At 46.6% G+C, this 17,579-nt stretch overlaps 1 protein-coding gene across 2 annotated transcripts in view; it reads left to right on the forward strand.

Moving 5' to 3' along the window:
- Positions 1-14,286, forward strand: part of mvda (mevalonate (diphospho) decarboxylase a) — a 28,439-nt gene extending 14,153 nt beyond the window's left edge. The window contains exons 9-10 of one of the 2 annotated variants that reach the window (XR_005461782.1): positions 11,603-11,711; positions 14,116-14,201. Coding sequence is in view for 1 of the 2 variants with exons in the window: in XM_038806454.1 (XP_038662382.1) it covers positions 11,603-11,711; positions 14,116-14,190 (184 nt within the window). In the remaining variant the exon portion in view is untranslated. Of the gene's footprint in view, positions 1-11,602; positions 11,712-14,115 lie in introns of both variants that reach the window. The other variant, XM_038806454.1, reaches the window with a different exon arrangement.
- The last annotated feature ends 3,293 nt before the right edge of the window (positions 14,287-17,579 follow it).

Genomic DNA, 17,579 nt, shown 5'->3' on the forward strand with positions numbered 1-17,579 from the left:
CAGGGTTTGACAAAACAAAGACTCTGCCTTTCCAGGAAAGGTGTGAGTACGGTATTTTTTTACACTGCAGGAAAGACCAGTACGGGCTGCAAAACAAATCTGTGATCTACAAGCTTATTGTGAAGAAAGCATGCTAAGAACCATTAGCTGAAGAAAGACTCTTCTCTTTCACTTGAGTTTTTTTCTCTTTTCTACCCTTCAGTGTTTGTCTGTCTTGTGGGTGTGTGTAGAGGATGTGGAGGCAAGTTAAAGTAGGAGTTAGGTATTTATTAATAGTCATGCCACTGTATTTGCTGTGTTATTTCATTATAGTTCTTGTTATAAATAAGCGGTAATTGTGTCTAAACTTGCACAATTGGTGCCTGTAATTATTGGGCAGCCAAGGGCCAAAGACTTTGGGTATTTTTAGAAGAATTATTGCTTAAGTTACTTAGGACTCCAGGTCGCACGTGCCCAGGGGTCGTAACAATATGATGGGCTGGATTCTCCGCAGCCTCACGGCAAAATTGCGTTTGGCGCAGGGGTGGAGAATCAAATTTTCTGACTGAATCGGGGCCGGCAATTCTCCGGGCCCCAAATATCCTCACATTCGTGAATTACGGTGGGGGGGGGGCATTGCCCAGCGAAACTCCGCTCCCGACCGGCCAAGTTCCCAATGGCGTGGAACTAACATGGTATGGCCGGACAGGACTCTTGTGTGGCAGCTGCGGACTCAGTCTGTGGCTGCCCTGGTGGAGGGTGGGGTGATCTGCCACGGAGGGGGGGAGGGGGGGGGGGGGGGGGGGGGGGGGGGGGGGGGCGGTGTCATGGGCGGCCGGGTGAGAAAACGGGTCGGATGGATCCTCAGATGCACGGCCGATCGGGGGGGGCTAGTTTCTTTGTGTGGGCCCGCGATCCGAGTCACCCATAGCGCTCGGCGCTGTCGTGTGCATGCGCGGACTCGGAACTGGAAGTGCGGAGGCCCGTATGTGCAGCCAAAGCTGCGTGAAGCACTCCGTGTCCCTGCTTGCCCCCTGAAGGTAAGTGAATCGGCTGGTATTTTTTTCAGGAAACTTGGGACTGCTACGCCTGCGTTTTATGTGGGGACATAGCCCCATTTTGGGAGAATCCAGACCAATATATTTGGAACTCCAAAGTTGTAAGTCATTAATCATGTGACTAGGTTATAGAATCACGCAGCACATTAAGCCCATCGGGTCTGTATCGCTTGAGCAATCCACTCAGTCCCATTTCCTACTCTTATCTCCGTAGACTTGCAAGCATATTTGCTGCAAGTGCCGATCCAATTTCCTTTTGAAATCATTGATGGTTTACTTTCACCACCCTTGTAGGCAGCCCATCACGACTTGCTGCATAAGGAAGTTCTTCCTCAAATCCCCCTTGAATCTCCTACCTTTCACCTGTGTACCCTGGTCCTTGTACCATCAGCGAATGGGAACGGATTTTCTTTGCCCACTTTATCTAAACGTGTCATAATCTTGTACACTTCTATCAGATCTCTCCTCCATCCTCTTCACTCCAAAGAAACAACTTCAACTTCTCCAGCTAAAATGCCTCATCCCTGGAACCATTCTGGGTTCCCCCTCTGCACCCTCTCTAGATGAATTTTGGTTGATGAAATATTGAAATTCTGAAGCTTGAAAGATTTCTTCCCCAAATGGATGGTTCAGAGAAAATATTGGGCTGGATTCTCCCAAAATGGAGCTATGTCCCCACGTAAAAACGCAGGCGTAGCAGTCCCGAGTTTCCTGAAAAAAATACCAACCGATTCGCTTACCTTCAGGGGGCAAGCAGGGACCCGGAATGCTTCACACAGCTTTGGCTGCGGATACGGGCCCAACGGACTTCTGGTTCTGAGTCCGCGCATGCGCACGACGGCGACCTGTCGTGGCGAGCGCCATGGGGGACTCGGACCGCAGACTCACACAAAGAAACTAGGCTCTCCCGATCTGCTGCGCCCGAGGATCCGTCTGGCACGATTCCTTCCCCCAACCGCCGATAAGGACCCCGCCCTCCACCAGGGCGGTCGCAGACTGAGTTTTCATCCGCCACACAAGAGTCCTGTCCGGCCATACCGTGTTAGTTCCACGCCGTAGGGAACTCAGCCGGTCGGGAGCGGAGGCTTGCTGGGCGGGTCTCTGGCAATGGTCCCCCAGCCGCGCGGTGTAATTTGTGAACGTGTGAATATTCGGGGCCGCAGTGGCGCAGGGCCCGATTCCATTGGGAAATTTGATTCTCTGCCCGCTCGCCAAACGCGATTTTGGTGCGGGGCTGTGGAGAATCCAGTCCCCTATGTGGACATATTGGCCTTTTAATTCGCCCTCTTCAAGCTATGCTGGTGTAAATAAAGGGACTTGTTTGGGAGCTCGGCAGGAAACGGAACCCTTTCATTTATCTATCTGGCAATGACTGCTTGTAAGGTTTTGAAGTTCCAGGTGGCTTTCTCTCTTTGCATACTAAATTCATTTCTCAAATTAACAATCAGGAAGCTGTACTGCTCAACATGACTCATCTGCAAAATGTTTATTACATTACAGCATATAAAAATCGTTAGGTTCTTGGCATGCAGCAGTGAAATTCCAGTAAGGATGTCAGGGTTGGAAATATATGTAGAGGATGATTACTGAATAAGGCATTATGTTCTATCAATTTGACAATGCCATGGGGAAATTGTTATGGAACACACTGCTATGTGCAAGACTCCTGGCAATCTGTGGATTTCCTTGGTATGGGTATCTGAGGACATGACCTTTTAAAAGGAAGCACGTACCTTGGGGTGCAATCTTGTGACACAATGCGTAGTGTCCCTGCCTCTGAACCAGCAGCTCCAGGTTCAAGTCCCACCACAGGATTTGATGGCCAAGGAAGGTGCGTTAATAACACAGCCAACAGATTGAGTATCAACCAAAGTGCCAATGGCAGGGAGCAAGAGTGGAAGAGACTCCTGGTCAGCTATGCTTAATAACAATAATCGTTATTAGTGTCTCAAATAGGCTTGCATTACACTGCAATGAAGTTTACTGTGAAAATCCCCTAGTTGTCACACGACAGCGCCTGTTTGGGTACACTGAGGGAGAATTCAATGTCCTAACAAACACATCTTTCGGGACTTGTGGGAGGAAACCGGAGCGCCCGGAGGAAACCCACGCGGACACGGGTAGAACGTGCAGATTCCGCACAGATAGTGACCCGAGCTGGGAATCGAAACCGGGTACCTGGCGGCGTGAAACAACAGTGCTAACCACTGTGCTACCATGCTGCCCATGTGGATATGAGAGTGGTGCCCCTCAATCTATAAGCCCCTGACGACAGGCCAATGATCTGTTCCAGGAAAAACCTCGCCATGGCAACAGATTACAAAGTCTGCCTTGTGCACCACTAGGTGTGGGAAGAGAGATGACAAACAAAATCACTTGGGGCAAAAGCAAAATGCTGCAGATGCTGCAAATAGGATTTTAAAACAAAAAGTGCTAAAAAGTACTCGGCAGGTTTGGCACCACCTCTGAAGAGGGAAGCAGAGTTAATATTTCGGGTCAGGTTCTGAAGAAAGCTCCTTGACCTGAAACATTGGGTGGGATACTCCGGCCTCCCAGCCGCATCTCTCTTGCTAGCGGCAGGACTCCGCTTTTGCCTTGTCTGTGGGGATTTCCGTTGAAGCCACCTCACGTCACCGGGAAACCCCCAGGAGTGGGTGTGCTGCCAGGGGACCAGAGAATCCCACTGGTAAGAACAGCCAGAGCATTCTGGCCATTTAAGTCCACAGGTGCTGCCAGACCTCCTCAGCATTTCTAGTATTCTCCATTTTTTACATCACTTCAGGTTTCTGGACTAGCTTAATTTTGTTTGTAATAATTTGTGAAGGGTGTTATCGTAATGAATATGTTGGGTAAGTGAGGGCAGTGACCACGGATGAGGGAAGTACTGCAGATTTTTGGGGAGTAGTCAGTTTTTGGAGGATGGAGTTGAGGTGGCGGTGCAGTGAGAATCTATAACAGAGCGGCAAGTATTTGAAACAGGGAAAAATTGGAGTAATTAGGAGTTGGGGAGCTCGGAATTGGGTTATGTGGTGCTGTCACTGCTAGTGGGAACAAAGCCCCAAAGAGAAATAATGGCAGCCAAATGCTTCTGGCCATTTTGAGCGAGGCCCACAAAGCTACCCTGACTGACATGGCACCAGAAGCATGCAGAGTGGAGAGATTGTAATGTCAATTAACCTCTGCAGCTGATATAACACGTGTCCTGTCAACTTAGACCGCATAGATCCAGTTCAAACCCCCTCCTGTTCACTCACTGCTGAACATGCGTGAGCTGCACAAGAGTCTCCACACTTGTGTTATTTAAAGGGCCAGTCATCCAACTTCCAGGTGAGGTGCTTTTGACTTATCCTTACTCTTGTAAATGTTTGTGGAAATACTGTAATGTGTTCTTGGAGGAGTTTTGATGGCTTGTTGAAGTTTGAAGGAATGTTGCTATATTCTTAAAGGGAGGTTGGAGAAATTTCCTTCCAGATTAACAAAAAATCGGCCAGTGCTATGGGGCTATATTTGCAGTGCCTCTGGGTTGCATCAGGTCAAGGGCATGGAGCACAGGCTACGGAGAGGGGAAACTGCACAGAGAGAGGCAAAGAAGGGCTCTGAGTACAAGGCCGTACCTCCTAAAGGGTCTTCACTTCAGGCAGGAGCAGTGTATGAGGTGCCTACAATTTATCAAGGAGACAGTTATTGAACAGTGACACCTCCTTCACCAGGACTTGCAGCTGCACAACAAGCAAGGACAATGCTGCCAATGGCCATCAAAAGCAATGTCCCTCTTATCCTTTACATAAGTAGATGCTACCAGGTGGAAGCAGGCAACCTAGCAATCATTTCCCAGATTACCATCTACTTTGTCCGGGAGGTTTCTGAGACCCTGTATGCCAAGAGGGAGGGCTTCCTGGTTTTTCTCCGACCAGAGAAGCAGAAGGAGCAGGTTCTTGGTTTTGTCAGCGTATTCCCAATAGTGTTGGGAGTCATCAATTGCAGACATATGTCTCTGTGGGCATACGTGTAAACTGCATAGAACCACAAGAGCTACCGTTCTATCAAATTGCAGTTGGTGTGTGACTGGCTAGAACATCATATTGGTGAGTGCCCACGACCCTGACAGAAGCCATGCCATCTTCAGCTTGAGGCACTCCAATTATTCCCACAACTTTTGGACTCCCATGGCAAATCAGAGGCTGGCTTTTTGTTGACTAGGCTTACTCTACACAACTGGTTTATGACCCCTCTCCATCACCTGACCACGTGAGGACAATACACCTATAACAAATGTCAAACAGCCACAAGGAACATTATGGAACAAATAATTGACATTCCAAAACAATGATTTTTCTGCCTGGACAGCTCGGGGGGGGGTGTCCTCCCATACTCACCTGAGTGCATGATCAAGTTTGACATGGTTTGCTGCCTCCTCCACAATCTAATGATTATGAGGGCACAGCCCTTGTCATTTGGTATTCGGAGGCCACCTTGAAGGTATCAGAGACCCTCTGTTCCCAGACAGGCTATCTGTGAATGGTTACTGACACTCTTGGTGCCCTTGTGTCATCATTCCATCATCAGCATTGTTGTCCCATCTTTCAATCCACCAGCAACTTACCATAAACCACCTTGGTGAAAATCCTGAGATAAATGCCACTAAGAAAGAAAAATCTTTCCATAACTGCTTTTATCAAACAACACCTCCAATAATGTACACAAAATATTCACCCTTATGCATCCCTTTGGTGCTTGTCTAGCAGATGTCTTTGCCTGTCCTAATGCTCCTACGCAATGCTACCACTGGTTGCAACAAGGCTGATGGAAGGCTCCTGATTTTCACGAGGGAGACTCTAGTGGCCTTACAGTATGAACAACAGCTTGGAGGGCTCCGCTGCAGACTGCATCACCTCAGCATAGGAGACATGGGCAGATAAGTGGCAAGTAACATTCGTGTCACGCACGTGCCAGGCAATGGTCATCTCCATCAAGAGAGAATCTAACCATCGACCCATGACACTCAATGGCATTACCATTGCTCAATCCTTCACTGTCAATATCCCGGGGTTAGCATTGTCCAGAAACAACTGAACTAGCCATGTAAGTACTGTGGCTACCAGAGCAGGTCAGAGGCTAGGAATCCTGCGGCAAAAAACTCATAGAACATAGAACAGTACAGCACAGAACAGGACCTTCGGCCCTCGATGTTGTGCCGAGCAATGATCACCCGACTCAAGTCAACGTATCCACCCTATACCAGTAACCCAACAAACCCCCCCCCCCCCCCCATTAACCTTATTTTTTAGGACACTAAGGGCAATTTAGCATAGCCAATCCACCTAACCCGCACATCTTTGGACTGTGGGAGGAAACTGGAGCACCCGGAGGAAACCCACGCACACACGGGGAGGACGTGCAGACTCCGCACAGACAGTGACCCAGCCGGGAATCGAACCTGGGACCCTGGAGCTGTGAAGCATTTATGCTAACCACCATGCTACCGTGCTGCCACGTCATCTTCTGACTCTCCAAAGCCTGCCCACCACCAACAAGGCACAAGGCAGAAATATAATGGAATACTCCACACTTGCCTGGATGAGTGCAGCTCCATCAACACTCAAGAAGATCGACACCATCCAAGAAAGAACAACCCGCTTGGTTGCCAGCCATCCACAAACATTTACTTCTCTACCACCGATGAACAGTGGCAGCCATGTGTACCATCTACAAGAGGCACAACAGAAACTCACCAAGGCTCCTTGGGCAGCACTTTTCAAATCCATGACTGCTATTATCTACAAGGACTAGGGCAGCAGATACATGGGAACACTACCACCTGGAGATTCCCCTCAAGTCGCTCACCATCTTGACTTGGAAAGATATCGACATTCCTTCACTGTCACTGGGTCAAAATCCTGGAACTCCCTCCCTAACAGCATTGTGTGTTTACTACACCCCAGGGATTGCAGCGGTTCAAAAAGGCAGATCAGCACCACTTCCTCACGGGCAGCCAGCCCACATCCCATGAGGAATTTTTAATAATCAGGCTGAGCCGGCTGACAGAGTGGTAGTGGTGGAGGCAGGTTTGTGTGACCATGCCACCTCCCTGGAACAGTGCCTCAGCAGCTCTAGTCATCTGATGGAAGACAAATTATTGGGCAGTTGTGAGAACCTTTGTGTCCTTTCTGAGCTCTTAAATCCGCAGTCTTGAAGGCTGAGCCTGCACGGCAGCACGCATGGGTCTCATGACCAGATGCTGTGTTCCTCTGCAGCACTCCGATGTTGTAATGCAAAGAGAATACATCGGCTTCCAAATGCTGCACCACAAGTGTGCTCACAACTGCTGTCCTGGAATTCCGTTTGAATTACAAGCAGGAATAGATTAATTAGCCCCTCGAACCTGCACCAAAAGCTTGTTGTGCTGTCGGCCTCGATGGGACCTCGACATGAATGGTGACCTCGCGACTGAAAATGAGAGTTTTGGAACACCAACCCTCCTCGCCCCAGAGTGTACAGAATGGTATACTTGGATCTCGGGTTCATGGGTCCACAGGAGGTTGCGCAAATGATGTGGTGGTGGGGAGGTGGTGCGGAGAAAGGAATCCAAGTTGAACAAAAGGGAAAGTAGATTTCTAAAAAAAAAGGGGGAAATAGCATTGCTACAGAATATGTACTAAAATATAATTGCAAAAGAAATGAGGATTGTTTTAAGTGCAAAGAAACAAAGGGACTTTGACATTGCGCAGTGGAACTTTAAAAAAAAAATCAAGAAAGAAAAACTTATGGAGCTATTGGACGGAATTGTCCCAAAAAATGACTTATGTGTCATAAGTGCGGGGCAATTCCTGCTGGATGGGTGGGCATGACCCTCATCATAATCCACCAACACTTGGCTGGGCCTAAATATGCTGGCAGATCCAGTTCCTCCCTTAAAGGGTGCCCCGATGTCATAGTAAAGTGACAGCCCCCCTCACCAATATCGCGCCCCACCCCGTAGACAAGAGGAGCACCTCCAACCCTTCACCACGGAGGGGCAAACTCCCCCTCACCACTAAATCATTGGGTCACCACCATGCAGGCATGAGGGTGACTCACCCCCTCCGCCCCCCGCAGTCAGAGGCATCATTTAACTTCCCCCCCCCCCCCCAATCAGAGGCATAATTCCTCCCCCACAAGAGTGAGGCACTCTGCCATGGGGTCACCAAAGATCCGCACCCGTTGGGCCTGCTGCTTGACAGTGCCAGCTTAACACTGCCCTGGACTGTGAAGTTGAATGTACACAATGCAGTTTAAAGCTTTTTGGCTTCTCAGCAAGTCCAGAGGCTTGAAGAAGTTAATGGGGGTGAAATTCATAGAATCATAGAATTTGCAGTGCAGAAGGAGGCCATTCAGCCCATCGAGTCTGCACCAGATCTTTGAAAGAGCAGCCTACTTAAGGCCACACCTCTACCCTATCCCTGTAATCCAGTAAATCCACCTAACCTTTTTGGACACTCGGCAATTTAGAATGGTCAATCCCCACCTAACCTGCACATCTTTAGATGTGGAAGGAAACGAGCTCCCGGAGGAAACCCACACAGACACACGGAGAATGTGTGGACTCCGCACAGAGAGTGGCCCAAGTCGGAAATCGAACCTGGTCCCTGGTGCTGTGAAGCAACAGCTGTGAAGCAACAATGCTAACCACTACCGTGCCGCCCAAATTGAATGTAAAAAAAAAAACTTCAAAGGTTTCCAACACATCAAGGAAGACTGTTTTACCTTCATCTGACAGATCTGAACTTGACATGCTGGGAGAGACATCAAAGGTTTCCAACACATCAGAGGGAAGACTTTAACTACAACACTGATAGCTCTTCAAAATTAACGTGCTGAAAGAGTTTAAAGATTTTCAAAGCTACAAAGACCTGCCACACGACACCCATCCTGGAAAAGGCCCCCGAACAGAGCCCTTCTGTTTTAGCCCGAACTTCCCAACGTCCCCTGGAGGACGCTGCTCAGCACCATGGAGACAAGTATAGTGAGGGTACTCACCCCCTTGCTCCCGCTCGGTGTCCATGGCACCTGGTCATCACTTTTAGGGACTAGAAGTGATTCGCGCTCAAGTGACTTCATCTGGGGGGGGGGGGGGCATTCAACTTTATTCTCGCTAATAAGATTAAAAGGAATGCAAATGAATTGTGATCAGATTGTCGCTCTTTCTGAACACAATCCTGAACATCCCAGTTGGATTGGGCCTGGAGAATCTGAAACTGATTTTTGTCTGGTGCAAATCCTGTTTAAGGACTCTCCAGTCATAGTAGAATTTGCATCAGGCGCAATGCAGCCTGAGAATCAGCCCCATTGAAAATTGCAGAACTGATTTTTTTTTTGCTGAGAAAAGCCATTCAGCTGTACTATTGCAATTTCAAAAGAAAAGCAGAGGTTTACCTTAAAAACTGCAGCAGAATAGTTTATTAACACCAATGAGGAAATACAAAACATAGCACAATCTTAGAACAAGGAAGGGTATTGTTATTTGACACCCAACTGCAAAAAAAGGCCCATGTTAAAGAGGTAGACTTCAGTTGGTTTGTTTTCTCATAACTAAAAGGAGAATGAATTAAAGAAATTGGTTCATTGATATTCTATTAACATAAAGGACACGGGGTGGCACAGTGGTTAGCACTGCTGTCTCACAGCGCCAGGGATCTGGGTTCAATTCTGGCCTTGTCTGTGCACATTCTCCCTGTGTCTGCGTGGGATTTCTCCCACAGTCCAAAGATGTGCAGGTTTGATGGATTGGCCATGTTAAATTGCTCCTAATGTCCAAAGATGTGCCGGTTGGGTGGGGGAGTGGGGCCTGGGCGGAGTCGTGTTTCAGAGGGGCAGTGCAGACTCAACGGGCCGAATGGCGTGTTTCCCTTTTTGGCTTCTCCAGCATCCACCTATTTTGTTTATTATTTTAACAACTTTGACAAAAGCCATACCAATACTTAGTCATTAACTTTCATATTGTTCATTTAACATGTAGACCTAAAGAAAGAAAGTTATTTTGAGAAATCCTTTTGTACAATTTCCATATATATTCTTTAGGGGCAGCAGGGTAGCATGGTGGTTAGCATAAATGCTTCACAGCTCCAGGGTCCCAGGTTCGATTCCCAGCTGGGTCACTGTCTGTGTGGAGTCTGCACGTCCTCCCCCTGTGTGCGTGGGTTTCCTCCGGGTGCTCCGGTTTCCTCCCACAGTCCAAAGATGTGCGGGTTAGGTGATTGGCCATGCTAAATTGCCCGTAGTGTAAAGTAAGGTTAAGGGGGGGGTTGTTGGGTTACGGGTATAGGGTAGATACGTGGGTTTGAGTAGGGTGATCATGGCTCGGCACAACATTGAGGGCCGAAGGGCCTGTTCTGTGCTGTACTGTTCTATGTTCTATATTAATTTTTCAAAAGCCTGTAGTCTGAATACCTTGCCCCAGTATTTATGGGGGATGTGCAAATTGGCCAACAAGAAATCTAGGCCAGAATTTTACGGAGCTTGAACAGGCATGGATCCGACCTGAACTCGCACGGGAAAACATTGAATGCACATTTCCAAGTCATGGCACCCTCGTACGATATTTTGATTAGCGTGTACGTGAGAGTCGGATGTGCATCTGCTGACAATTAAAAGGGCAGTTGATCCTAATCTTACATACTCTTTTCACACTTGCCGCAGGGGCCTTCGGCCAGAAGGGTTCACGTTTTCTCATCATTCCCGATCCAGGGCAGCATAAAATGTCCGGGATGAAATAAAATGAAAACAAAATGTTTGAGGATTGAGGTGTTATGATGTCAGATGCTTGATTCTGCATGATAGAGAGTTAGCTGCGATTTCCTGGTAAAAGTGTCACTGGAACAATACTGCAGCTCCCTGAGGCGGCTGTCAGGCTTCAAGAAGCTCTTTGGAAACTCTCATCTACACTATCACTCCTCTTGGCTCCCACCCTCCCGGGTAGCGGTCAGCCTTTCGGAGCGAGCGTTTCTTGCTGGCTGGCTATTAGCTGGCCAGTGAGCGTGAAATCGTTCCCCTGGGTCGAACATGGTCGGAAGCACAATTTGTCCCTGCATCCGGGCCACCGAGTGCTCATGCTTGGCGGGCAAAAGAATTCAGGCTCTGGAAGTGCTTGGAATGCCCATGTCCTCCCAAGCTGAAAGGCAAAATCAAATTTAAATGTTTTGATTCAGCTTCTACACCTCACTCCCAGCCTTTGGGTGAGAGTCTGTGATCGCCGCGTGTTTCCAGGCGAGGGGGCAGCCTGCCTTTTGCCGGCGGCAGGATCTTCTGGTTCCGCCATTGTCAATGGGATTACCCGTTGAATCCACCTCATACCACCGGGAAACCCACGGAGGGCTTGGGCCGTTGGCAGGACTGGAAGATTCTGATGGTGAGAACAGCTGGAAGATCACGCCCTTCAATCCCTTTTTAAAAATGTTTTGATAGATTTTGATGAAAATGTGCAAATGACGGGTAGAGTCTGTATCAGTATGAAAGAGGGAACAGAAACATTTTAAGGAAGTGTGTTTAGTTCTCTCTGCATTTTATACAAGCCCAGTCTTTTTTTTTAGATTCCTGAAAGGCTTGCCGGTAAACCCAGTATCTGTATCAGAGCATCTGAAGTCCAGCATCCAGATGGAACCAGTTAAGGCTGGAATTCAGTACATCATCAACACTCGGGTAAATGTTTAATGCCATACAACTTCCTCTTCCCTTCCCTTTTACTGCTCGGTTTGAGGATGCCATTCTTTGCATGAAAGATTTGTCTAATCTCCCCCTTTTATTTAGCAACTGCTGATCTAGAGATTGTGGCCACTTGTCTTTGATTTACCTCTCTCTGTGTTTATCTGGTCTATTCCTTTTGTCATATTGAACAATTTTCAAATACCTGAAACCCAGGCCTGAATTATGTGGGGTTTGGATATCCCACCCCTCCGCCTCCCACAGCTACATTGTCGGGGGTGGGAGGGGTGGAGCCCACCGAGCAGACTACCAGCTGCCCCACAGCCATTTAACAGCCACTCTGGCAATGACAGGCTGGCGGCAGGATTCTCACCCCTCCACAACAGGGCATCTCCCTTCCCTCTTGGAGAGCCTGTTATGGAGGGACAGCTCCCAGCCCACACAGGGGAACCTGCCAGGCTAGCCACTTGGCATAGGCTTCCCCCACTGCTGGTTAAACCTCAATGGTGGCAGGATGAGGCCCTTAATTGGGAAGTGATTGGCCCACTGGTGGGCAGGCAGCCCAAAGCCACCCTCGCAACTGGCGTCATTGCAGTGGTGGTGAGGATGTTGGATGAGGAGCAAACAGGTTCCCCAGTGCATTTACCAAGCACCCCCACCCCCAGCCTTTAAACTCATTAGCAGGGGACACGAGATCCACTTGCTTTCATTTTTACAAAGAACTCCGACTCTTTACTTTTCTTCTAACTTTGATGTTGAGTGCACTTTTTCCTGGACTATTCTTCCCTTAGTGAGAAACCCAAACTGCACACGGAATTCCAGATGATTTTTTTAGTTTTGTGTACCATTCCTCTTGTATAATTCCCAAAATCTCATTTGTCTTGATTGCTTTTTTTTTTATAGATGTTCACTCACTTTTCTGCCTTGGTACCTTTTGCTTGTTTGGTGGTTTAATATATTTTATTATTTAAGGCATATTTCTATTTTTATTCTGGTTTCCAAAATGTAATGTCGTTTTTCATGCATCAGATTCCATCTGCTGCTTACTGATCTGTTCTTCTGGCTCTCCTATGCCCTATCATAGCCTTGTGCATTTGACCTGACCGTTTGTTACCCTTTCTTCCACTTTGGTATCATCCAAAGGAATAGCCATCCCTTTATTACCAACGTCCTGATTAAAGGTGGGTCGAGCAAGGAGTCTTGGGATAGACTTACTAGCTGCTGCCCACACGTCTGAGAATAGCCTTTGAAGCATGATCCTTTCAGCTGAAATTGCCACTTTCCCTTCAATTACACAAGACACTTATGTCCTCAACAGGTATGTTTGTGGCACTTTATCAAATGCCTTTTTAGATTATTTTAATATTAACACTGTCAGGTTAGTTAAACATAACCTACAGTTTGTGAGTCCACACCCAGAGCATACATACATGGATTACTGGTCCAGTGAGAATACCTCAACGCCACCATCTTTCCCTATTTGGTCTATGCTTTCTAAGGAATCAAAAACTTTGCGGTCAGGCTGATGGATCAAAATTCTCTCTCCTCTTCCCCCCCCCACCGAATAGTGGTGCACCATTAGTTGCCTTCCCCTACGGGTCCTGCTGCACCTTGGAATAATAATGTTTAGATTATGTTTAGTGTCTTTATTGCTTCCTCACTAATCTTCTGCATTCAAAGCAGTTTATTCTGGATATTAAACTTTTTATAATCAACTTCATCCCTGTTCTAGCAAAAAAAATCCTTTGTGCAGAATGCCATGAGTTAGGTTGAATAATTACAACATTACACCCATAGAACATAGAACAGTACAGCACAGAACAGGCCCTTCGGCCCTCGATGTTGTGCCGAGCCATGATCACCCTACTCAAACCCACGTATCCACCCTATACCCGTAACCCAACAACCCCCCACCCCTTAACCTTACTTTTTAGGACACTACGGGCAATTTAGCATGGCCAATCCACCTAACCCGCACATCTTTGGACTGTGGGAGGAAACCGGAGCATCCGGAGGAAACCCATGCACACGCGGGGAGGATGTGCAGACTCCACACAGACAGTGACCCAGCCGGGAATCGAACCTGGGACCCTGGAGCTGTGAAGCATTTATGCTAACCACCATGCTACCGTGCTGCCCCTAATTAACCCTTGAGTTAATTTCATTTTGCCCTCTGATTGGATGGGTCTTCAACACTTTCCCGCCTTGGATGTCTGTTCCCAGCTCATTTGCCTCTTCCCAGATGACGCAAATTGGAATGATTCCTTGACCGTGTAGATCAAAATTGCTTTGTTGGATGTAGAAAGCTCGATTGGCCAATTGTTTCTGTGTTCCATTCCATGGTTTGTTTTTTTTTCTCAACTTAGCATTTGTCCTGAAGGTTTATGTTTTCTTTCCAAAGGTAGGACCGGGGCCACAGTTGATAGAAGACAGCAACCTTCACCTACTTGGAGAAGATGGACTTCCCAAGCAATAGTGCCTGAAAAATGCTTTTCTCCAGTCGGAGGGAGAGCTGTATGATCTTTATACTGATTGTAATAAAAGTGGCATTTGTTTCTGTGTATTATATGCAGATCATCTCTGGTTTCATTTTGTATCAACAAAGTACAAACAGTTCTTGCATACATTTTTTGGCATGAGATACTAGATTTCGGGAAAAAAGTACTAAAGCTATGTGGTTTGGAGTTTGCTGCATATTTCATCATACTCCACAACATATCAGTCCTGGTAATACAACTTACATTCTACCTTCAGTTGAAAACATTTATATTTCCGCTGTGCATCATACCAATATCAGCTCTCTGCTTATAATCACAATGATAAGAACAGGAATAGACCATTTAGACCCCGCATAGAACATTACAGCGCAGTACAGGCCCTTCAGCCCTCGATGTTGCGCCGACCTGTGAAACCAATCTAAAACCCATCTACACTATTCCATTATCATCCATGTTTATCCAATGACTATTTAAATGCCCTTAATGTTGGCGAGTCCACTAGTGTTGCAGAAAGGGCATTCCACGCCCTTACTACTCTCTGAGTAAAGAACCTACCTCTGACATCTGTCTTATATCTATCTCCCCTCAATTTAAAGCTATGTCCCCCTCGTTCTAGCCATCACCATCCGAGGAAAAATGCCTGGTCTCCATTCAATTAGACAATGACTGATTCTGGTAAACCTTTACTGCCCTCCCTCGGGATGGTGCCCAGAGCTGCTTTCACTACACCAGGTGTATTCTAATCAAGGCTTTGTGCAGCTGGAGCATGACTTCTACCCCCTTGTACTCGAGTCCTCTAGTTAGTACCATTAGCCTTTTTGATTATTTTCTGTACCTGTCTGTGGCATTATGTTGATCTGTGCACATGGATCATAAAATCTCTTTAGATCACCATTGTTTCTAGATTTTTAATATTAAGGAAAGGATTCTGTTCAATCCTTTTAGGTCTCAATTTGCTTACATCGAAATCCATTTCCCACAGTGTTGTCCATTCACTTAATCTAGCAATGTGTCTATAATTTTGCACTTCTATCATTCTGCTTACAATGTTTACAATGCCACCTATCTTTGTGTCATCAGAAAGCTTGGATATGTGAACAGTTGAGGCCCCAACACATCCTTGCAGGCCAGCGCTAGTCATATCCCTATAATTAAAGTGCCTGCCATTAACCTTGGTGTTTGTCTGCTGCTGCTAGCCAATTTTCTAATTGAATCAAAATATTGCCTTCAATTCCATTAGCTTCAGCATTAGCTAAGTCTGTTATCGGGAATTTAACAGATACCTTCTGGAAGTCCTTCTAAGTAACATTCATAAGTAATCCCATGTTCACTACTTTAGTTTTTGTTTCAAAATATTCAATCGGGTTCAGCAGACATATTCTGCTCTTTACGAACCCATGTTGCTTCTAATCAGCTGAAGTATTGAAGGTGTTCATTATTTCAGTTTTTCATTATAATAGTAATTTCTTCACAAAAGATGTTCGACTAACTTTTATTTCTTTCCCTCTTGTCACTTTTCTTAATTAATGGCGTGATGTGAAATTATTCAATCTAAAGGAGTAATTCTAGAATAGTTTATAGTTAGGGCATCTGCAATTTTCTCACCCAATTCCTTTAAAGCCCTGGGATGAACACCATTTAATCCTGGGGATTTGTAGTTCTTCAATGCCATTATCGTCTTCATTACTTTTTTAAAAGTTGTATTTATTGAGGTTTTACATTTTAACAAACCACACAAGACCACAGGAAGGGTATACCACTGCAAGAGAAAGAGAAGGCTCAACATACATTAGTACAGAGGGTAACAGGATTAATTGATTGATATTTATTGTCACATGTACTGAAGTACAGTGACAATTATTTTTCTGCGGTCAAGGGCATGTACACAGTACGTACTTAATAGACAAAAGAATAATCAACAGTACATTGACAAATGGTACATCAACAAATAGTGATTGTTTACAGTGCGGAACAAGGGCCAAACAATCAATACATGAGCAAGAGCAGCATAGGGCGTCTTGAATAGTGTTCTTACAGGGAACAGATCAGTCCAAGGGAGTGTCTAGTAGCTGTGGGAAAGAAGCTGTTCCTATGTCTGGATGTGCACGTCTTCAGACTTCTGTATCTTCTGCCTGATGGAAGGGTCTGGAAGAGGGCAAAGCCTGGGTGTGAGGGGTCACTGACAATGCCATGTGCCTTCCTGAGGCAGCGGGAGGTGTAGACAGAATCAATGGGAGGATGGCAAGCTTGTGAGATGCGTTGGGCTGAGTTCACCACACTCTGCAGTTTCTTGTGCCGAGCAGTTGGCACACCAAACTGTGATGCAACCAGATAGGATTTTTCTATCGCTCATCTGCAGAAGTTTGTGAGAGTCTATGCAGAAATGCTGAATTTCTTTAGCTTCCATAGGAAGTAGAGACCTTGTTGGGTTTCCTTGACTGGGCTTTCTGGACCAGGACAGACTGTTGGTGATGGTGACCCCCAGGAACTTAAAGCTATTGACCATCTCCACTTTGGAGCCATTGATGCAGACGGGAGTGTGTGTCGTGCTACGCTTCCTGAGGTCGATGATCAGTTCCTTGGTGTTTACAACATTTAGAGTGGTTGTTTTCAGTACACCATGTAACCAAGTTATCTATTTCCCTTCTATAGTCTGATTTGTCATTGTTTGAAATACGACCCACCACAGTCGTATCATCTGCAAACTTATAGATCGAATTGGAGTTAAATCTTGTCACACAGTTGTGTGTATATGGGGAGTACAGTAGAGGACTGAGCACACATCCTTATGGGGCCCCGGTTTGATGACTTGTGGAGAAGGTGCTGTTACCTATTTCGACAGATTGCAGTCAAGGATCCAGCTGCACGAGGAGAGGTCAAGTCCAAGGTTGCAGAGTTTGGTTATTAGTCTTGTCAGGATAATGGTATTGAAGGCGGAGGTGTAGCCTATGAACAGCAGTCTGACGTAGGTCTCTTTGTTGTCGAGATGTTCAAATGTTGATTTTAGGGCCAGAGAGATAGCATCTGCTGTGGATCGGTTGCCACGGTAGGCGAATTGCGATGGATCAAACTGGGAGGCTGGTGTTGATCCGCCTCATGACTAGTCGCTCGAAGCACTTCATGATAACAGACGTCAGGGACACCAATTGGTAGATGTTGAGGGACACTCCCTTGTTTTTCTTTGGTACTGGTATTATGGTGGTCTTCTTGAAGCAAGTGGGGACCTTGGAGCAGAAAAAGTACTGGGTCAATACAATCATTTGACATAACTTGACACTGCTATAAGCCCCACAGGATAAGAAGGGAGAAACAGGATGAAGCAATGAATACATGGTAAAATGGTGCACATCTTCCCATGGGATGATTG

Source organism: Scyliorhinus canicula, chromosome 9 (genome assembly GCF_902713615.1).
Source record: "Scyliorhinus canicula chromosome 9, sScyCan1.1, whole genome shotgun sequence".
Taxonomy (NCBI): Eukaryota; Metazoa; Chordata; class Chondrichthyes; order Carcharhiniformes; family Scyliorhinidae; genus Scyliorhinus; species Scyliorhinus canicula.